The following is a 23,302-nucleotide window of genomic DNA, read 5'->3' as shown; positions in this document are numbered from 1 at the left end:
ATCGGGAGACAGACACCCTCTCTATTTTTAAGCTTAGGATTAAAACTTTCCTTTTTGATCAAGCTTATAGTTAGGGCTGGATCAGGTGACCCTGAACCATCCCTTACTTATGCTGCTATGGGCAGCATAGCATAGTTAACTTTGGCAGACCAGTTTGGGTATTTTTGGGCATGGAGCCTTCTCTCTTGATCAGCCTGCTCGTAATACTTTGCCTGCTGGTCCCACGACAGCGATTTCCACTGTGGACAGAAGAACACACTGTCAGCATCCACACTGCTACTACACATAACTACAGGACAGCTGGTACACAGGCACAAACATGAGCATAAAACATAAACAGATGCATGCACTTACCCTCTCTCCCATGACTGCATTAAGGGTGGCATTCCCACTGATGTTCATTTCTGCTTTAACCTTTGCCCTCTGCTCCTTCACAAAGATCATGAATGCGTTTGGTGGCTTCTTGATGTGCTGCTCTTCCTGCTCGTCCTGACGCTTCCTCTTTCTATAGGAATAACACAGAGTAAGAGCACATGTTACCACTGTGTACAACTCTGAGGAAAGGATTTAAAAAACACGAGTGAAGCTGTATAGCTGAATCAAAGCTCCATCAAAGAAGGCTGAATACATCTTAAACATCCTACAGAGTTAAACTACGGCCAAGTATTTTGTGGGAACAAGCTACAACTTACCAGTTAAATCAGTTAGTTTTAGAGTATTAAGCAAAAACTTTTATTTGAGAATTTAACTTTATATAAAGAAGTAAAATACCTGTAAAAGTGTTGTATTTATGAATGAACTGAAACCAAGCTATAGTTCTTACTCTGTACTTTGTAACACAATCAGAGCCAAGTATAACGCACTGTGACACATGCCGTTACCCAGGTATACATAATATAGTGATTTCTTTTCAGTTTGTTTTTTACATATATGTATGTTCAGTTCAGTTGTTTTAGATATACATAGTCACCCTTCTTTTTTATATATATAATCTTTATTAATTTAATAATACTAAGAAGGTACATTTGTATCTGTATTTTGATTTGATTCAAAAAATTCCTTTCTTTTTAGTTCAGCTTCAGCTCAACCAGTTTACAACATTAATACAAATACTGACATCTATGATTTGGTAACTGATTAAACTGAACTAGATTGCAGAGGGAAATATAGTACATTTATTTAACAGCTGTAGTAACAAGTTACTCTGAAGATTAAAGTTTTACAGGCATTCCTGTGACAAACTAATACTGTTTTGATGCATTGTTAGAAATTAAATCATCCCAAAAGTTCATTAATTTGTACCAACAGTGTACCGTGTGACAGAAGCTGCTCCTTTACGTATATTTTTTCCTGATAATACTGGTGCACATTCTGTTCAATTTTAAATTAAATTCTTGTATTTTCATTTTTTTTCTTCTCTTAAAAGTCTTCAAATGAAATCATTCACTGCTCTATAACACAACATCTCAGTAATTCAAACTGAACTTTTGACAATTTGTGTTCAAGGGTTGTGTTCAACAGCCAATGACGAGATTTAGAGAAAATATTTATGTAGAAACTCAAATTGTGGATGAAGAATTCCACTGTATAAACCTAAATTACCTTAAGACTGCCTATATAAGTACTTACCAATGATGTTCAGAGGTGCTTCTGGTCTATATTGTAAAATGTTTTTACAAAACTGCTTGGAAAGCCTCGAGCTCTGGAGAGTACGTCTTCACACGCTGAATTTCATAGGCGACGTGAATCTCTCTTTAGTTGCTATAGAATGTTGCAGAGTGGTTACATGGTAACATCACTTCTGAACATTCCATTCCACTCCAGTCTGTTTCCAGCATCTCCTCATCCACAGTCTTCATCATGGCTGGATCAACCTCCCCAGGGGCCCCAGGGCAGTTGGTGGGCCTCCGTTGAATCAGAATCAGAATCAGAATCAGAATCTTTATTGTCATTGTACACAGAAGTTGCACAACGAAATTTAAAATGCATTCCTTTGTAGGTGCCTCAGACAATAAATAATAAAATAATAAAAATATGAGTGATAAAAATGATTACTAAAATACAGTGCACAATAGTAAATTAAGACGAATCTAGCCCCAATACACACACCAACGCACGCACACAGTCAGCACTACCACCCCACATCACTGTCCAAACCACACAGAGTTCAGTTCAATGATAGCCCTGGCATAAAAGCTGTTCCTCAGTCTGTTTGTTCTGGCCTTCATTGTCCTGAAACGTCTGCCTGATGGCAGTAGCTGAAACAAGGAGTGTCCAGGGTGTGAGGGGTCCTGGAGGATGTTCTGTGCCCTCCTCTGGCAGCGGGCATTGAACAGTTCCTGGAGGGAGGGCAGGGGACAGCCTATGATCTTTTGAGCCGTGTTGATGATTCGCTGGAGTGTTTTCCTGTCTGCTGCTGTGCAGCTGTTGAACCACACGCACAGACAGTAGGTCAGGATGCTCTCTACACAGCAACGGTAGAAGGACACCAGCAGATTCTGGGTCAGATAGTTGCTCCTAAGAACCCTCAGGAAATGCAGTCTCTGTTGGGCCTTCCTGACAATGCTGGTCGTATTGATACTCCAGGTCAAATCATCCTGCAGATGTACTCCCAGGAACCTAAAATCTGAAACCAGCTCCACTTCATCCCCCTCGACGAACAGAGGTTGAATGACATGTGTTGTCCTCCTAAAGTCTACTACCATCTCCTTTGTCTTAGTGGTGTTCAGGATCAAGTTATTCTCACTGCACCACCTTGACAGCCGCTGCACCTCGTCCCGGTATGCTGACTCATCCCCGCCTGATATGAGCCCCACCACAGTGGTGTCATCCGCAAACTTAATGATGCAGTTACTGGCATGTATGGAGGTGCAGTCATGTGTGTAGAGGGTGAAGAGTAGGGGACTCAGCACACAGCCCTGTGGAGAGCCGGTGCTGAGGCTGATGGCTGAAGAGAGGTGGGGACCTACTCTTACCCTCTGGGAACGGTCTGTCAGGAAGTCCTTGATCCAAAGACAGGTGGAGCGTGGTATCCCCAGATCTGACAGTTTAGTCACCAGTCTGCCAGGAAGGATGGTGTTAAACGCCGAGCTGAAGTCCACAAAGAGCAGCCGAGCGTAGTTCCCCCCCTGCTCCAGGTGAGAGAAGGCAGAGTGGAGGGCCGTGGCAATGGCGTCCTCTGTGGACCGGTTGGCTCTGTAGGCAAACTGGTGGGGGTCTAGTCTGGGGGAGAGACTGGAGATGACGTGAGCCCGGACAAGCTTTTCAAAGCACTTCATAACAATTGGTGTGAGTGCTACTGGCCTGTAGTCATTCAAACCTCTGATAGTGTTCTTCTTGGGGATGGGGACGATAATGGAGGACTTCAGGCAGGAAGGGACAGCAGCCTGGCTCAGGGACTGGTTAAAAATGCTGGTAAAAATACGAGCCAGCTGAGCCGCACAGACCTTCAGTATCCGTCCAGAGACACCATCGGGCCCCACAGCTTTCCTGGGGTTCACAGTTTCCAGCATACGCCTCACCTCTTGCTCTTGCAGCCTGAGGATGCTGCTGCTGCCTGCTGAGGGATGTTGGATGGCTGTCTCTGATTGCTGTACCTCAAAGCGTGCAAAGAAGCTGTTCAGCTCCTCTGCCAGATTGATGTTACGCTGATCAACTAACAGGCTGGGTTTGTAGTTCAAAATATGCCGAACCCCTTGCCACACCTGCCTGAAGTCGTGGCTCTGGAAACAGTCCTCAATCCTCCTCTTATACACAGCCTTGGCCTCCCTGATGCCCCTCTTCAGGTTGGCTCTGGCAGCGCTGTAAAGCGCCCCATCACCAGCTCTGAAGGCGATGTTCCTTTCTCTGAGTAAGCTCTGCACCTTTCCATTCATCCATGGCTTTCTATTTGGAAAAACCCGGATATTCTTGAGCCTACAGTACATATCAAAATCCTTAAAGAAACCAAATTCTTTATATTATTATATAATATATATATTATCTATATAGTTATATATAATATTTAAAAAAGAAAAAAACAAATTATAAGCACAGAAACAAAAAAGTCCTCAGAAATTGGCAATAAAGTTTGAAATAGTACTGTTTCTGTGCACAGACATATAAAAGTAGAGGCTGCATTGCAGGTCAGCGCCATATTGGATGTGGCAGATCTGCGCCGTAAACTAATGCAAATAAATGTACTGAACTTCATAAAGCACCTTTCTACAATGTTCTTTACAGTATGTTAATGTGTCTTTTTCACACATTCATTAAAACATATTGGAAAACCGATAGGCACCAAAAATAATAATAACTTTCTCTGATAATTATAAATGTTAAATACTTCATGTATGTTTAGGGTACAGGCATCAAACCTGCATGTTCTGCTTTTGAGTTTTAACAACACTGTTACTGTGCTATAGATGGATAGATAAATAAATAGAGGTCTAAAATAATCAGATCCTGACATGTAGAAATAACATTTGCAGGTTTGTTAAATTGATTAAAAGCTGTTCATTTTTTAGGTATTATTAATGGCAGTCTTTAAGAAAAAAATGAACAAAGTTTGCAAATTGCAAATCAGACTGCAGCAGACACTTCATTCATGAAACTACAGTAAAATTATAGCTCCATGTTTTATTGCATACAATAAAATTGATAGGGTTAAAAAGGTAAAACAAAAAAAGAGCTATTTCCAACTTTTGTCAAGTGCTTTATAAATTAAATGTAGAAATATTATTATGATTACATCAGTCAGTCTTTATTGGTATTGCACCAAATCACAAGAAAGAAATCAAGGACTCTTTCTCAGTTTGCCCTGATGCTGACTGGCATATAAAACGCTCAGCTGATCACCTTTACTGCGCCCTCAGGAGGGATCATCAGCCCTCCTTTGTTTTTTTAGTGTGATCAAATGATGTGGGGACATGATAGGAAAATTTAGATACATATTAATCTTTTATGTTAACCATATGTTTAACCAAATTTCAGTACTAAACCTTGCATAGTACTATGATGTAATATGTAGCCTTCTTTGACTAATGTTGAATGTGATTTCACCTTAAATGGAAAGCTTAGAGTGAAGAGACAGTGGTCTCATTCCAACCCCCCTTCCAACCTTTATTATCAGGTAAGAAACATCTTCACCTTAACTAAACACCTTCTGAGGATTTATCACTCATTGTTTTAAGGATCACCAGCCCCCACATCAATGAGTAAAACTGCTTCTTTTTTTGGTTTGTTTGATTGTCTTTTTGTGAATAGTGCCGGCGTTTTTCTAATTAAAGTTTGAGAATATCGGCAATGTTCATGTTAACATTTTTACTCACAAAATAAAAATGTTTGACCTTTTTAAGATGACAAGATCACAGCGTCATCCATGAATAACACACTCTCTAAATGCCAGCATCACCAAAAAGACCAAAGAGCTGGGGAGGCTTCAGAGTTTGCGTAAACTGAGTGAGTCTGTTGAAATGTATTTATTGTGTGTCTTTGTTAAAGGTTTCACTCAGAAATTCAATGATTCAGTTTCCCAGCAAATTGGGGGATTTTCTCTGCTTATATCAGACTGAACAGAACCATAAGAAAATCAAACTTAAATCAGTATTTATATGAATCATTGTCATTAACACTCTCTCTGGCACAATTTTCCTAAAGGCAGTGGGCCTCTGCACACAGAACACCAAGGTAAGTCCAAATAATTTCTTTGTTGTACTCACAAACACCGCAAGGAGCCAAAATTGACACCACACGCAGTGCAATGATCTGGTGTCGACTGTGGGAAAGTTTCCGCCTTAAGTAGCCCAGACATAATCAGTGTGTAATCAGACTCAGATATCAGACTGATAGTCTTATTACTAGTGATGGGCAAAACGAGGATTTGTGAAACACTGAAGTGTACTGAATTGAATCGAAGCTTTGAAACAACCTGAAACCCATCTCCACAGTGACGCCTGCTGGCATATTTGGTTATCACCACATCTCTATGATGCTGTTTAATGAAACATTGACAGAGACACGCCCGCACAAGGCCAAATAAAGCTACTGATTATACCTGACTATCAATAATTATGATCAACACATGTTTTGGAGAAACAAGGAGACTGTTAAAGACAGCAAGCTGTGACAGTTTTTGCTCTGTTAACATTTGTGAGCCTGTTACAATCACAATTGCTTAGTAATTCACTGTAACACCCAATAAACCAATTTATAAAATAAACAAATGTGTGAAAATATGCTGTGTTTATTGTGATAACCACAGATGGCTCTTTGGGCTCAGTCGGCTTCAGTTTTGCAAGTCTTGGAAACAAATAGAAAAGTCTGGTGTCTCTAAGATGAGTTTCTATTTAGCGTTACAACGTAATGTCCACTGGCAATTGGTAAGTGCACTCTCCCTTTTCAGAATTGAAGAAAAACCACTTGTGGGTGGCAGGAGCGCCCTCTTCACGCAACATGTGCAAGTCCCTGGCCAGCGGGATGGCAGTGTCACCCTCTGTGCAGCCTTTGGTAACTGGAGGGGGGGGTGTCCTCCACCGTCATGCTAACCTGGGGCCACACGACACGGGACATCTCCTCACATTCCTGGGAGGTCTACAGGAGCGCTTGGCTAAGACATATGGCTGCAGATCTGATGATACAATTGCAAAATCATTCATTGATCTGCGACCTCACCGAGTGCCCAGTAAATTAATGAGCACCCCAAACTGTGATGCAGAGAACAGTATGCAAGTATGCCCCTCTATGCCCCTGCCTCTCACTGAGGACAACTCTGGAGTGGTAATAGCCGTGTACTCTGCCAATCAGAATTTAAAATCTGTCCCAAATCTGCCTCCGTGTGATAGGAACAAAATTTATTTTTCAAGGAAAGTATGCTTGTTTTTTTTTGTTTGTTTTTTTACATTTAGTAGCATTCACAACATAAATACAAGGTTCTTATGACTTTTCATTAAATGCCATTTACCATTAGTTATTACATAGCGAATTAACAAGAAGGCAGTAACTAACAATAAACGGCTGGTGTAACAGAGCTCATTCCCACATTTTAGGTGCTAAAATGTTTTGCAGAATTCTTATTTTATTATCTTCTTATTTACTTTTCAACTAAAGATATCTGTTTTCACTTAATGAAGCTGGTATGAATAAACTACAGGAACACAGAATTTTAGAGCTGACATTGACTAACTTCCACTTCAGTGTAAGGTGACAACATTTCCCAACAATGGTCCTCTCACACAAAATGATACATTTGCATTTTGGGACAAATGGGACAGATCTACATCACATTCACCTTCCTTCCTCTTACATATAAATAGATGTTTACTGATACAACTGGGTTACAGAGAAACTACCAGCCACTATTCCTTTTCTCTAATCAGGAGCTAAAAGGCTCCTTTAAATTGCACGTTGGGAAGACACACGACAAAAGATCACATTTGTACAAAGTTGCATTTCTATATACATGTGTCAATACACAGCAATTTACACCCCAGGAAAAAAAGAAAAAGCAGTGTGCGATTTGAAAGCTAGACTACGTAACCTTTGAGAGAAAACTATTTCTTTGATTACAAATCAAATAAAGCAAAAACACCGCACTGCTCAGAGTCAGGCTTCTGCCTTGGCATTTTAGCTAAACACTAGTGCAGCTGTTTAGCACTGTACCTTAAGTGCCAGCTGCAGCCGCAGTGGTTGCTGCACAGCAAAAGTTGCATAGTCTCACTTGAAATTAACAACCATTTGTTGGTCATCAACTAGCTAATCTTTGTTTACAGAATTAGGACTGATTTGAAAACCAGATCACAAATGAGAAAAAAGCAAAAAAGGGTCCAAATTTTGGCTATAGCAAAAAAACAAAACAACAAACAAAAAAAAAAGCAATAATAATAATAATTTAAAAAGCCACAACTTGAAGCTTGTTTTAATTTTTGTTTTTTTTGCATGTGTGTGTGTGTAGTTTTGCATAGAATTAGTAGATTTTCTGCATTTCCTTTTAGTATAGCAAATATTAATTTTCCGCAATTGAGGGTTATTGTGCAACAATGGCCTTTTAGCTTACCATGACTTACAGCAGGAGACTTGCTTCAGGAGACGGACATTGTCATGTACAACACTCAGAGAAACAACTGAAGATACCACACTTTTATTTTTTGTCTAATGCATTGGCTAGGGTTGCTATGTCCTACCAACAAACAGCATCAAGTGTTTTGGTGACACAGAGAGGTTTCCTAAAACTACCTACAGGAATGTCATACAAAGTATACATGTTGCATACCAGAAACTAAGGGTACCCATGACATGTGCATTAGACAAGAGGCGCGTAATCTTGGTATCCTCAGTTGCTCACTTACATTATGGAAACAGAGCCTTTAAGGTGTGAAACGAACACTCTTCTTCTGTTTTGCCAAGCATGTGAGGAAAAGAAGTAAAAAAAAAATATATATATATATATGGTGATGGCATTTCAAAAAAGTGTTAACTGATCTTTTCCAAGACAAGACATGACAAGTAAAAATTCACAGGAGCTTCTTGCCCTTTAATTTTACTCTCATTGAGAATGCTTTATGAATACAATATATCCATGTATTATACGGTGCAGAACTCCCACCCACACCCACAGCAGTAAACATGAAAAATAAAATACATCTGTCAAGTATTAGTCTTAAAATGTAATTTTTTTTCATAGATCTTAGACATCTATTTATTTACAGTGTAATGCTATAAAGTCAGAAATCGCTTTGATCAATGACACACACACACACACACACACACACACACACACACACACACACACACACACACACACACACACACACACACACAGAATGGCCAGACTGCTTTGAGCTGACAGGAAGACAACAGCATCTCTATAATCGCTATAATCACGGTATGCAGGTGACCATCTCTGAAAGCACAACATGTCAACCCTTGAAGCAGATGGGCTACAACAGCAGAAGACCAAGAACAGGACAGGAAGCTGAGGATACAGTTTGCACTGGACAACAGAAGATTGGAAAAATGTTGCCTCTGATTGAGTCTCAATTTCTAGCTTCTTCCAGCAAGATAATGCATCATGTCACAAAGTTCAATCCCTCATCTCAAATCTGGTTTCTCAAACATGACAGTGAGGTTACTGGATTCAAATGGCCTCCACAGTGAGCACCTTTGGGATGTGGTGGAATGAGAGATTCACATCATGGAGTTGCAAATCTGCAACAAATGTGTGATGCTATCATGTCAGTATGGATCAAACTTTCTGAGAAATGTTTCCAGCACCTTGCTGAATCCATGCCATGAAGCATTAAAGTAGTTCTGAAGGAAAAGGGGGTCCAACCTGTTACTAGGAGGATGTACCTAATACAACCGTCCCCAAGCTTTTTAACTCCAGAAGCTGTGGAGCTTTCTGGTCATGTAATATAAAACATTCAGAGACAGGTTTTGTGAATTTGTCTCAGGCTGCCTTTTAATGTTCCCATGTTACTTTTATATTGAGAAACAAGTCTTAACTGTGCACTAGATGCTACATCTGTAGTATTTTTGAATGGCTGAAGCTCAAAGCTGCATGTCCCGTGTTAAAATTCATCATCCTCAGAGTTGATAATCCATGGAATGAGAATAAAGGCACATCATTCTTCTTGTGTTGCAGTTTTAGGCTTGTTAATGCTCTATTATATTTCTGATACATATGATATTATTTCATTCAAAAATATGCATCTTTAGCTGTTCTAAAGAATATTTTTGTCCTTTGACTTCCAGAGAACCATCCCATACAGTATGAGACAACATCTTGGTAATCATATATGTTCTTTCACAAAGAAACATGGTATTTTGAACTATCAAACAATAAATGTAACATAGGGTATTATTTGATCATGTGCATAGCTGTGTATCAGGGAGAAATCTGATCACCAACCCCTAATGAACCACCTTCAGCTATAAGACAAAGAACATAAGAAGTTTGGCCAAGAGCTCAATGCCTGGTCTCAGTCCAGGATTACATACAGCACAAGCAACAGAGACAGCCTAAATCTAACAAACTGGTGCTGTAGACAAAAGGTGGTCTACCAGACTACAACATGTTCTATAAATTTCTATAAAGCTTATTCATGGCATGTTTTTCTGAAAGCACGTTCACTTTAAGTGCCCCAAATCCATTAGCTGAGTTTCTTTTCCATAACCTTCGTATTGCTTTGTCTACCAATCAGGTCATGCGAGTTCTGTGTACTTCCATAGTAAAAGCCATCTTCATCTATTTCACCAAAAACTGTGATGACATCACCGGCACAGAAAGTCAGTTCAGCCTGTCAAAGAAGAAAACGCATTAAGACTGTGTTTAACCTGCCATAGTCCTTCACAGCAAATAAACACTCTCCAAAACATCCAGTTCTAGGGCAGAGTCATGAGCTTGAAATGTTTTTGCTTCCTTCTCCAAATCACTGTGATGCATCTTAAACACGAGTGTCAATTCAGTCTCAGCAGACAGACTGTTGCAACTGTAAATGCATCAAATATTGTAACTTTGAAGGCAGGACTGCAACACACTGGGCACATCTCTTTTATGGGATTCTAGAGAACACACGAACCAAACAGAGTGTATGTGCACAATATGTAGGAGAGAGGTCGACACAAAAGACCAAACCAAGGAGGGGAGATGCTGGCTCAGGCAATGCATGATCACCAAGGACAGAGGGCCGTGGCCTGTCATCCCAGGCCCACCTCCTCCTTTGCACTCCAACGAACGGGGGGAGGAAACACACACAGAGCAGACAATACCGTACCCTCCTAACCCTCACTCACCTCCTCATTCAGTCTGTTGCCTTCGTACTGTGTCGGCGGCAGTGCCAATAGAAAGGTAAGAATAAGTGAAATGGGGGGAATGGCCAAAAAAAAAAAATGAGAAAGTACTTTGAATCCTCTGGCTAACACAGTGTTAACTGTAACTCCTCATTTAACCTCACCTGTGCACATATTATCCTTCATCCAATATAAAGGAATCATTCTACATTGTCTTGTCAAGAGTTAAACAAGGAGATTAAATACAACTTCATCTGTCTGTTAAATAAGGAGGGAGCAGCAGGCAAACAGCAGGCACCAGGGCTGAAAACTGAATCCAGTGCACAACTGCAAAAAAACTGCAGCTCCTTGAATGTCACTTGACAGTGGCTTCAAAACATGATCTCCCAATAATCCCATGTAAAAAAAAAAAAAAATCCCAAATTTACAGCATAAATAAGCATGTTTTCCACCTGTTACCCAAACCCTCAAGTTCTCCATCTATTGGGTGTTTTTTTAATGCTATAGTCACACGAGGGAAAACATTGGTTGAAGACTACGGCATGACTGAAATTTTTGCGACTATTTGCGACACTGCACAATGAACTTGCAATCTTGTTGCCATTTAAAGGGCTGCTTCGAAGGCAGGGAACAGGCCTGCGACCACTTGCAGTCAGCTGACATCTTCAAAGCAACTTTGGTGCTTCAGATGGCGATAAAATGCCAACGAGACCGAGTCAGTCTGCTATCAATTTACAACTAAATGGGGGTGAAGTTGGCAAATACATGCAATCTGGTTGTGATAATCCAGCAATTAACTGTAAATCTGTTGCCATCATTAAAAAGAAATACACATTAGCTACACAACTGCCCTGCAATTGAAAGTGGTCACCCAGAGGTTGAGGGTGTTGCACGCTTAACCTCTGGGCAGCCAGTTGGTTGCCCCAACTACTTCCAGCATTAAAAAAAAAAAAAAAAATCAATGCAATCACAAGGCAACCACAGATTCTTCCTCATGAGCCATAAACTCAAATTGAATTCAATTTTATTTACACAGCCAGTTGCCTCAAAGTGCTTTAAATTGTAAGGTAAAGAACCCACAATAATAGCGAGAAAACCCGACAATCAGACAATCCCCTATGATCAAGCACTTGGTGACAGCGGGAAAAAAAAACCCTTTTAACAGGAAGAAACCTCATTTTAAACCCACTCTATTAAGTGTTACAATTAAGCATGATTAAGGGCTTGGCTGCTCTTAATGAGAGGTACATGCCAACACAGCTGTCCGCTAGGCATCGCATAAGCTAACTGGAGTCATTGAAAAGGACCTATTGACCCGTTTATGGTGTTAATGCTTTTTGATGTAATTACCAGACAAATAACACAGCCTGTAGTGACCAGAATGTCTAAGAAATCTGTGCTCCAGATTTGCTTTTTAGTAAAAGTATAGTAGTTAATATTCCAGTAATATGGCACTAATTACATGGCATGTATGCCAAACATGACCTGATATAATGTATTAAAAAGTGACACTGATGTTTTTTTTTTTCTAACATTAGAAAGATTTGCATACCTCCCTGCAGTGTCATGTCTGTTTGCTTTTAACAGACAGACGTGACGGTGGAATCAATCTTCTCATGCAACTCTTCAACCGAGTGAAAGTCTCAAACTCTGCTTTAAATTCTTAAAAAAAACTTTAAAAAAAAAAATTACAAGTAGAATATCCTCTCTCACTGCCTGCACAGGCCAAAATATTTTGTCCTTCATCTGCTTTTACGCCTCTGTAAACAATCTGGTTGTGACACACAATGATTGAGACAAAGTGGAAAGCTGGAGCTGTGGGAGGACGGTACCTCAACATCAACATTTGGGGAGCTCTCTCGAGGGTCGTAGTCGTACAGAGCCACCATTCTTCGCGTCGACATCAGATGCTGACGCCAACTTCGCCTGTTTCTTTCTGTGAAGAAGAAATGCAGAATACAGATAGAAAGACAAGAACAATCCCCGGTAAGAATGTAAAAACATAACTCGGTGTGATGGCCAATGACCACACATAATGCTCTTATAAGACCACATGCTTTCAGTCTAAACCGTGTCCATGTTCGATGTGAGGGAAAGCTTAACGACAGAAAATATAATATATATTCAAATTTATTATATCTGGAAAACCCCTTGAGATATACCATCTCATTTTCAAGAGGGGTACAAAACATTAGCCAAACGCCCACAGATGAATAAGGATGGTGAGGAGTGAAAAACAAGGCAATAAAGATGAAGCCGAGAGCTTAAGAGCATCTCGCTGCACACAGACCTCTTTTGGACTTTCTGGATCTGCGATTTATTGAGCGGCCATCTTTGAAATGGTCACAGTTCACTTCACAGGAAAGCAGAGAAACATAATTAAGTAGGGAGAGTAGAGGAAAGGAGAAGTGAGTCAGTAAAAGTCAGTCCAGCGCACCATAAAGTTGGCTAGATAGACACAAAGGTTATCAGGGCAAAAGGGAAAAAAGTCAGATGGTCCTTTGGGGGGAAGAAAACATATCTCACCTAACTTCTCCACAGGAGTGTTAAGTGGCAGGAAGCCCTGTTTAAGGAGCTGGTCCATCATTTCATCATCTTCTGTTTGGATCTCAGAGACCATGTTACACGGGATCAGACCCACTCGGTCTCGGATCTCTGCCCTGTAGAAGCCATCCGCGTCTTTGTTCCCAAGAATCGGAATTAAAGGACGGATACCGTGAAAGTGACAGATTAGGAAGAGACAGCAAGTTATTACTATTTAAAGGCACCAACTAGCACAACCTCTAAAACATGGCTTCCAAACATGGCTTTCAAACATGGCTTCCAAACATGGCTGAAGGGGTTTTCTCCTATTTCTTTATTACTTTTTAAATTTTCATTTATCAGCTGTTATAAATACAGATCCCGATAGACTGGAAATAACTAATAATGACTGATAATATTGTCTCACCAGTAAAAAGGTTGAGGTCTATATGAAACATATCTGTGTAGGTATTTGAAGAGTCAGTGTACCACCTTGATGATCTGGCCTTCCTTGAATGGCAGCTCCTCGTCAGCAGCGTCAGGATTAGGAGCCATGGACAGGGGGTCATAGTCAAATAGAGCCACAAACACACGGGCATGTTCACATGGGAGATAACACATGAAATGCCCCAGCAGCTCCTGGCAACATAGATATCAGGGACAGTGAGAGGGAAAGGATGAACCTGATATCAGTTCCTCATGCTTCTCATGGATCACCGTGTTAAATGTTACAATGGCAGATTGTAAGTCTAAATAATGGCTCGGAGATGTTGCAACAACTTCCCACTAAGCAACTGAAATATGCCATTTGGGAGGTGTAAAATGTGCTTCAACGGTCTGAAGTAATGAATGTGCACCTGAAGGTTTTAGAACAGGCAGGAAACAACACAGTGTGTGAATAGAACAAATGGGGGGGGAAGACAAAATAAAGACAGAATTAGTTATTTGTGGCTGTGTGGTAAGACATGCAGTCTCATTCCGTGAGGAGGAAATGGCATGCTCTGAACAGGAATCTGTCACAGCTTTAAGATGGAGCAATAGCTTGTAAAGTGGACACAGAGATTTAATATGGAAAACATTTAACCAAAAAAAAGAAAGTATTAGACATTGTCAGTGATACAGGTGAGGGTGATGGAAACATCTGCCTGGACGAATGTTCATGAATGTTTCAAAAAGCCAAAAAAAATGAACAATGTGAAGCTGAGTGAGTAGAAAAATCAACCACTTTGAACATACGAAAACATACGCGCACTCCTCCTGCGTGTTCATGGAAAACAATCGGAAGAATATCTGATGATTTGCCTTTACTGTAACTGTTCCCTTTACACTATCCAATCAAGATGTTTATAGAGACGTGTAAAGAGAATGAAAAATGCGCAACAGTGATTTACAAATAGATGTGATGACAAAAAGGAGATGAAGCATTGGTGTATGTACAGAGGTAATACACCAGCATACACCCCTCATCAACACCACATTACTGTGTAGGTTTAACTGGACAAAATCAGCGGTACCAAACTTGTAGTGGTTCTCTACTAAATTCCATTTGCAGTTTCACTATAATACAAAGAACAGATGAGCTGCTACAGTACAGGTAGCGCTTTCTGGCTGATGTTTTGGTCACAGAAGGTTGGTGGTGCTTTCACACTCGTGGTAACATGAGACGGACTCTGCAACCCACACAAGTGGCTCAGGTAGTGCAGCTCATCCAGGATGGCACATCAATGCGAGCTGTGGCAAGAAGGTTTGCTGTGCCTGTCAGCGTAGTGTCCAGAGGCTGGAGGCGCTACCAGGAGATTAATATATTTAAAAAATTCTGTATTTATATAATTTTTAACAACACTTTTTTTGTGTTGCAATATGTGGCAACAGTGACCCTTTTCATCTCTATTATCTAACCAATTTTCAATATATTTATTCTAAAAAATGTGCAGGCTGCAAATTCTGCCCATTATTTCCAATCATGTGGTACTCAAAGTTTTGCAACTTGGTGAAAATTTGTCTATGCCTACACCACATGTACTAACCTACAGAAAATTACATTTTACACTTAATGGGGTAACACTTTTTCTTCTTCGCTTAAGAACTTTTAATTAAAAAAAAAAAAAGGAAGTACACTCACAGACCACTTAATTAGTTACACCTGTTCAAAAGCTTGTTAACACACTCACTGTATTTAATCAGCCAGCCACACTGGAGCAACTCGATGCATTTAGGCATGGTCAAGATGACCTGTTGAAGTTCAAATCGAGCATCAGAATGAGGAAGAAAGGTGATTTAAGTGTCTTTCAATGCAACATGGTTTTTGGTGCCAGGGGGGAGGCTGGTTTGAATATTTTGGGATGTGGTGGAATGGGAGATTCACACCATGAAGATGCAAATCTGCTATCAGTCAATATGAAGCAAAATATCTGAGGAATGTTTCCAGCAACTTGCTGAATCTATACTACGAAGGAATTAAAGGGGGTCCAACCTGATACTGAAAAAATGTACCTAATAAAGGGTCGAGTGAGTGTATATACAATTCTACAAACTGTAAATCTGCAGTACAGATCATAATATACACATTAAGATAAGACACATTTTGACCCATAATTGATTTGATCCAGTTAACTGATTCTCCTGACAGGCTGAGCACAGCTTGTGTTTTCTGTAAAGTACCTGTCTGCCTAACTCTGAGCCTCTGCGGAATTCATCCACCGAGGCACCTCTCCTCCTTGCATGGGGTGAGTCATAGCCATCCTCCTCCTCATCAGAGTTGACAGGATGCAAGACATTACCTCGCTCACTGAAGATATTCCTTTTCTCAACCTGACAGGAGAAATGTCCAGTTTTCAGATTGAAAAAGAGAGAAGAATAACCAAGGGGATGAAAATGATGAACAAGATACTTACTATCACTTCATTTTCAGAATAATGTAGCTTGAAAATATTTGCACAAATCTAACAATTTTCTTGAAAGCACTGCCTGTTTTGTTGGTTTATAAAGCATATCAGATCATCCTAAAAGATATTAACATTAACTTAATGAAAACGACAGCTTTCTTGGCTGAGAGCTCTCATGTGATACTGTTTTAGAATGAAATCCTCACACACCCGGTTACCCTCAGCAAACACTCTCTGGGCAGCTTCCCTGGCCATGGCCTTAGCGATAGTGTTGGGGATGGGGACTCCCTGAGGCTGCGGCAGGATCCTCTGAGGAGAAGGAGATCACTGTGGCTGGAAGGGCGGTGGCTCCAGGTTGGGACCTCGCATGGGAGGCAGCAGAGATGGGGAGTGTTCCCAGGGCTGGGGTGGCCGCAGGCCTACCTCGTGCTCTTTGGTTTCTGGCTCTCTGGCACTTACTAATGGTTTGGACTTGGGCATGGAGTGGCGTTGAAAATGAGGCTGCGAATGGGGAGGAGGGGGGCGGATGGGCTGCGAGTGCGGCTGCGCGTGGGGCAGTGTGTGGGGCTGGGGTCGAGGCAGAGGCAGAGGCTGCACCTGGGGCTGAGGGTGGTTTGGGGGATACGTTGATGGGTAAAGAGGGTGGGTCTGTGAGTGTAGTGGGTGGGGCATAGGATGGGAAGGTGCAGTGGTTCTGTGGGAAAGGCGTGGAGAGCCCAGGAGATTGTGCGGAATGATGGCCACAGGCGAGTCCTGGGACTCTCCTTGTGTTGATAACGTCCGCTCTGGTGACATGAGAGGACAGAGGTGGTGCAGTTGCTCCAGCAATCTCTCGTGTAGGCTGGGGGAGGTTGGTTAGCAGCGATGCTCGTTTTCCAGGGTCAGAGTAAGGTGGAGGTGAAGCTGCGGAGGATTCTCCCCGGGTCTGATACTGGATAACATGGTGTTGATTGTGATGGTCTGTTGTGTTGCTTCGGCCTCTGAGTTCGGGGAGGAGGTTGATCCAGGTCCGGGCCTACCCTGCTTTTGACACACTGAGACACTTGATTAGCAACATTTCTTGACCCTGCCTGTCCACACTTTCTCTCCGTGAGTTTTGCTTCATCCAGCCACAAAAAAAATGCTTTCCAGTCTGCATGAAAAGGAACAAACTTCTTTTTTCTTTCCTCTTCAATTGATTGACTTTTTCTCTGTCTTCACTTTCCCTTTTTTCGAGTGATTGTTTTAGTGCATTTAATACCAATATAAATTGCACAAATCCTTCAGGTACTAATAACCATGCATGGGAAGTGCAATCTAAAACTTGACTTTTCGAGCCTTCTTTGCTGCAAAATCATCAATTACATCATCATATGAAATCTGTTGTGCAACTGTATGATTGATGCTGATGATGGCAAGTCCAGAGAGACGCTCCTGTGACATAGTGGACCTCAAGTATGTTTTAATAAGCTTCAGCTTGGAAAACCTCCTCTCTGCTTCAGCTACTGTCACTGGAAGGGTCAAACCAATCCTGACTGCCAGTTCTTTTCTACATTTTCATGGAGTTGAGGTGCTCTGAGAGGTGAGCAAAGAACTTGCGTGTTTCCAATCTGTCAGGCCTGAGCTTGTTAAGTTTAATTGTCCTCTTAGAAAAGACTTTGCAGCAGAAGCAGAAACGGCTGTCATTTTTCTCTGAATAGACCAACCAGCTTCTGGGAGTCTTTTCACCATTAACCAATGTCTTCTTGAAATACTGGTGATGGCAACTTCTTCCATTCAACTCATTCCTGGGGAAAACAAAGTCAGCAGGTACCTCACTTGGTCCTCTGCAAACCAGCTGTGTCCGAATTCTGTCAGTCAGAACTGAAGGCCAATTAGCAGGGTCAATAGACAGAAGCTCATCCTCAGGGACAGGATTTGGTGGGATTTCAGGCTGAGGCATTTCTAATAAAGAGAAAATGGTATTGTCATTAGTACATGTTATTTACAGCATTTATAGTGTTTATAAAAGTAAAAATTTATGCAAAAACAAACACACATAAAAGGAGTACTGCAAGGAACACGCGGCTGAGACGGTAGATGGCTCCAGGACCATCCCTGAAGAGGCCTGTGTGGCTGCTGAGGTAGATGGCCCCTCATCAGACTCCAGGACCATGTCTGTGGCTGCTGTGGAAGTATCTGACTCCTCATTTTGGACAGTGGCTGATCCAGCTCCAAAATATTTCAGAAGTGCCCCTGAATTTACAATTAAGATAATATTATAAGTTAGATGACACTTACATCACACATGCATCAGTTACCCTATTAAAATGACCATGATGCACTTTATTAACATTTGTTAACATCCTATTAACTAAGCACAACACACAACAATTATTTTAAAAGATATATGACATGTAGCTTACAAAATGCTATGTCAATGTATATTATAAGCAATAAAAACAAATCCAGTCTGGACATATGTGTGGATTTGCACTTGCTGTGTTGCAAACACAAACCAGACTAAGTTGTCTGGGTGAAATTAGTTGCATGACATGATGCCTCAATTCTAATTCTAATTCAGCAAAACTAAAAACCAAATACAGTCGCCCTCTGTGACTAATTAGCAACATATTAGCAAGAGGCTAATAAATAGCCTATCGCCTAATGTCAATCACGTCACTCACAGAAATCTGCATACTGTAATGTATTGTTGGAAAGTGCGTGTGTGGTACGCGTTCTGTATGTCCCTAATGGGTATCCGTACCTAGCAGTTGGGGCAGTCAGGAAAGCGGCCCGGCCATGTTTGTGGAATAATAAAAGAATGCGCCAGTTGAGAACAAGCTCGTTCCTGTCTATTTAGTACGCAATATAAGTACATTACACGGTGTCAGAAGTCTAGTAAGAACGGCAACCACGCCGCCATGACTACGCAGTTTGAACACCCGAAGATTGACTGGGATGCCGCGGATTTATATCAGGAGTTTCAGCGGTTCAGCTGCCACGTTAGCTTCGTGTTCGCAGGACCCCTCGCCGCGCTGGAAGCAAAACAGAAAGCCGGCTGGCTGGGTACGTGGATAGGCGAGCAAGGGAGAGAGATTTACAAGACGCTTCAGTGGGCGGATGGCGAAAAAGACGACCCCGCGAAAGTGCTGGATAAGTTCGCCGGGTACATCAGACCGAGGAAAAATAAACGGATCGCCAGACACCGCTTCAAGCAGAGAAAGCAAGGCGCAACAGAAAGTTTTGACCACTTTGTGAAGGACCTGAAGCTGCTTCTAATGGACTGTGAGTATCCAAACGCAGATGACATGTTGATCGATGCAATAATAGCAGGAGTCAGAGAGAAACGTGTCCAGGAGAGACTGCTGGATAAAGGTGAGGATTTGACACTGGCTAAAGCAGTTGAAATTCCCCAGCAATACGAAATGTCTCAAATTCAGATGCGACTTGTTAGAGAGGAAGATGCACAGGTGGCGCATGTGTCAACCAGACCGAAGCACTATAACCAAAACAAAAAAACTTACAGTCACAAGCAGCATAAGCCCACACAACCAATGCAAACTGCACCAAATAAAACAAACAATTGTTCAAGATGTGGTAAAGATAACAAACACAAGTGGAATGGAGGAAAATGCCCAGCAAAAGGCTCTTTATGCTCATGCTGTCAAAAACCAAACCACTGGGCATCAGTCTGCCGAAGCCGATTAGTAAGTGCACTTAATGCAGAGTCACCCTCCTTCCAGAGTGACGAGGACATTCTGGACATAAACCTGACAACAGAGGATGTTCCCATAGCAATGCTTACAGACGATAAGTGGTTGGTGGACATTTTTGTTCTGGCTCACAAAGTGCAGTTTAGAATAGATACAGGTGCTAAATGCAATACGCTGACTCTGAACTGTTATCAGTTGCTGAACCACATGGGGGAGCTAAAGAGTTCCAAAAGAGTGCTGAGAACCTACTCCAATCACAAAATAAAGCCAGTAGCTGCAGTCGACCTTCCACTAAAGTATAAGGACTGTAAATGCACAGCGGAGTTCGAAATAGTGGACATTGCACAAGAGAATGTGCTCAGTGGCACAACAGCCGAGGCCTTTGGCCTAATTGCTAGACTGGACTCTCTAAATGTCGGCAGAGTGGCAAACGATGTGAGCACAGTTAACAACACCGCCACGAACCCGAGCCCACCTGCTGGTCTAGAAAACTTTCCTGAACTAACACGTACTACAGGAACATTGCCAGGCAAATATACAATAAAGATCGACCCTGAAGCAAAACCAGTGGTGCATCCTGTGCGCCGACAACCAGTAGCCCTCAGAGCAAAGATAGAGAATAAGCTCAATGAGATGGTAAATGACGGCTACATCACCAAAGTTAACCGACCAACTGAGTGGGTGAGCTCTATGGTTGTGGTCACAAACAAAGACAAACTCCGAATATGCATAGATCCAAGTGACCTGAACCACGCTATCAAACGGGAGCATTACCCAATGCGCACAATCGAAGAGGTTGTAGCTACTATGCCCAATGCAAAGGTGTTCTCTGTACTAGATGCAAAGTCAGGCTTCTTGCAGATTGAGTTAGACGAAGCATCATCTTTCTTGACAACATTCAACACCCCTATTGGGAGGTTCAGATGGCTGAGGCTACCCTTCGGCATAAAGTGTGCACCGGAAATATTCCAGCGCATCATGGACCAGATGCTGGAAGGCGTCAGTGGGGCAACTGCCATAATGGATGACATTCTCATCGCAGCACACACAGTGGAAGAGCACGACAAAATACTCAGAAAAGTTGTAGAGAGAGCCACGAGCTACAATCTGAGGCTAAACTTCAGCAAATGCCACATCCGGCAGCTAGAAGTGCCATATGTGGGACATTTAATAACAGCTGACGGATTGAAACCAGATCCTGCTAAAACAGAAGCTGTGCGACGCATGCCACCACCAACTGACAAAGACGGTGTTCGCCGCTTCTTGGGATTTGTGACATATTTGTCAAAGTTCATTCCAAACCTTAGTGAGATTGATGCTCCCTTACGACAACTTACAAAAAGCGATGTGGAGTTCTCATGGGATCCAGCACAGCAGCAGGCATTTGACAAACTTAAGCACTTATGCACTCGTCACCCCGTGCTGAAGTTTTATGATGTGACAAAACCTGTGGAGATATATTGTGATGCAAGCAGCACAGGACTGGGAGCTGTTCTGATACAGGATGATCAACCAGTCGCCTTCTCATCTAGGTCTATGACGGATGCCGAGACGCGCTACGCACAGATTGAGAAGGAGATGCTCTCCATTGTTCATGCCTGCACCAAGTTTCACCACTACATATTTGGGAAACATGTCACAATATACAATGACCACAAGCCACTGGAGGACATCTATAAGAAACCGTTACTGTCAACTCCGATGCGCATACAGAGGATGCGCTTGCGACTGCAGTGGTATGACATCACGGTTAAGTACAGAAGAGGGAAAGACATGGAGCTCCCTGATACACTGTCCAGGGCACAGCTGCCTGATAAGACCCCAGAGGCAGGCAGCCTGGAATGTGTCTCAATGCTCAGCTTTCTGTCTGTAAGTAGCGATAAGTACGCCGAACTGCAGCAATACACCAAAGAGGAATTAAGTCCTCTCCAGCAAATCATCCAGCAAGGTTGGCCAGACAACAGGAGGGAACTACCCATCCCCGTCCAGCCGTACTGGGACTCAAGAAGTCAGCTGACTATAACCGACGGCGTAGTGTACAAAGGAATGCGCATCGTTGTCCCCCCCACCATGCGAAGACACATGCTGGAGCTAATACACCAGTCTCACCTGGGCATGGTGAAGAGCAAACAACGAGCACGTGAAGTGTTATATTGGCCAGGTATGAGTGCCGAAATTGAAAACGCGATCAGAAATTGTTGTAAGTGTGCTGAGATTCAGAACAGACTTCCTAAGCAGCCACTCATTCCAACAGAAACACCTGAGCTACCGTTTGAAGTTGTGGCCTCTGATCTGTTTGAGTTTGAGGACAAACAGTACATCATACTAGTGGACTATCATTCTAAATACATTGAGGTTGAACTGTTAAGAGACCAGCGCAGCCGCACTGCTATTGAAGCCCTGAAATCTCAGTTCAGCAGACATGGAATCCCTGCCATTCTGCGGACAGATAACGGCCCGCAGTATGCTTCAGAGGAATTCAAAGAGTTCTGCGAAAGCTACAGCATTCTGCACAAAACATCTTCACCTCATTTGCCACACTCCAATGGCGAAGCAGAGCGGGCAGTACAAACAGTTAAGAAATTGTGGAGCAAAGCAACTGACAAACATCTAGCTCTACTGGACTACAGGACAACTCCTCTTGAGTCAGTCGGCCTGTCGCCAGCACAGCTGCTCATGGGCAGGAGACCCCGCAATAAACTGCCAACTGCTCGTGCATTACTTAGACCGATGACCTATGACCCCCTCAAAGTAAAGCACCTACTAGACAAGACTAAAGACACCCAGAAGTTCTATTACGACAGAAGAGCAAGCCGCTCGCGTCCAGACCTACGTCCTGGGGACGAGGTCAGGATGGCACCGTACCCAGGCAATCAGAGATGGGCCCCTGGAGTTATCACTCAGCAGCACAGTTCACCTCGGTCGTACATTGTGGACAGCAAGGGCAAGCTGTTTCGGCGCAATATGCAACATCTCCGCAGAGCCACTCAAACTGCCAATCAGTCCCGGCATGATCTGCCTGATGAGCCCTGGCACGAACCAGCAGCTGAGGAGCCGCAGTCATCGGCAGGCCCGCCAGCGTCCCCTCTGTCACCCTCAGAGGTACCCCGGCTCACGCAGGCCCAAACAGGTGGACTCTTTCGCACTAGGCTGGGCAGAACAGTAAGACCACCTGAGAGGCTCAACTTATGAACTGTCTTAGTCAGGGACAGGCGTGGTAAGACGTCTGTTGGAAGTGATGTGCTAGTAACCTCTCCTTCCTAGTTTAGTTTGACTACTTGTTCAGTAATAAGCTTAATATTCACTGTATTAAGATTACAGGTATCAGTGAAAGTAAGTATTGTATCAGTGAAAGTATTGTTCGGTTATGGTTACACTGTTGTGAAGCTAAATGATAATTTCAGTTGGGGTAGTGTTTAGGGGAATGCTTCTTTCAGTTTGTTACATGTAGCA

At 42.4% G+C, this 23,302-nt stretch overlaps 1 protein-coding gene and 1 long non-coding RNA gene across 2 annotated transcripts; both read right to left on the bottom strand.

Annotated features, from left to right (window-relative positions):
• LOC115776091 (uncharacterized) lies at positions 1–1,908 on the bottom strand. The gene is made up of 3 exons (XR_004019420.1): positions 1,630–1,908; positions 355–505; positions 1–239 (listed from the first exon to the last, which is right to left on the bottom strand). It is a non-coding gene; the product is annotated as an uncharacterized LOC115776091 (long non-coding RNA).
• Positions 1,909–8,572: 6,664 nt separating this feature from the next.
• On the bottom strand, positions 8,573–13,926 carry LOC115776004 (RIMS-binding protein 2-like). Its single transcript, XM_030723575.1, has 4 exons — positions 13,783–13,926; positions 13,294–13,446; positions 12,600–12,703; positions 8,573–10,274 (listed from the first exon to the last, which is right to left on the bottom strand). The coding sequence occupies exons 2-4, from the start codon at positions 13,385–13,387 to the stop codon at positions 10,128–10,130; spliced, it is 345 nt and encodes a 114-aa protein (XP_030579435.1). The 5' UTR covers positions 13,388–13,446; positions 13,783–13,926; the 3' UTR covers positions 8,573–10,127.
• Between the last annotated feature and the right edge of the window lie 9,376 nt (positions 13,927–23,302).

Source organism: Archocentrus centrarchus, unplaced genomic scaffold (assembly GCF_007364275.1).
Source record: "Archocentrus centrarchus isolate MPI-CPG fArcCen1 unplaced genomic scaffold, fArcCen1 scaffold_26_ctg1, whole genome shotgun sequence".
Lineage (NCBI taxonomy): Eukaryota > Metazoa > Chordata > Actinopteri > Cichliformes > Cichlidae > Archocentrus > Archocentrus centrarchus.
The sequence above is the reverse complement of the archived record's forward strand: the minus strand, read 5'-3'. Positions and strand labels throughout refer to the sequence as shown.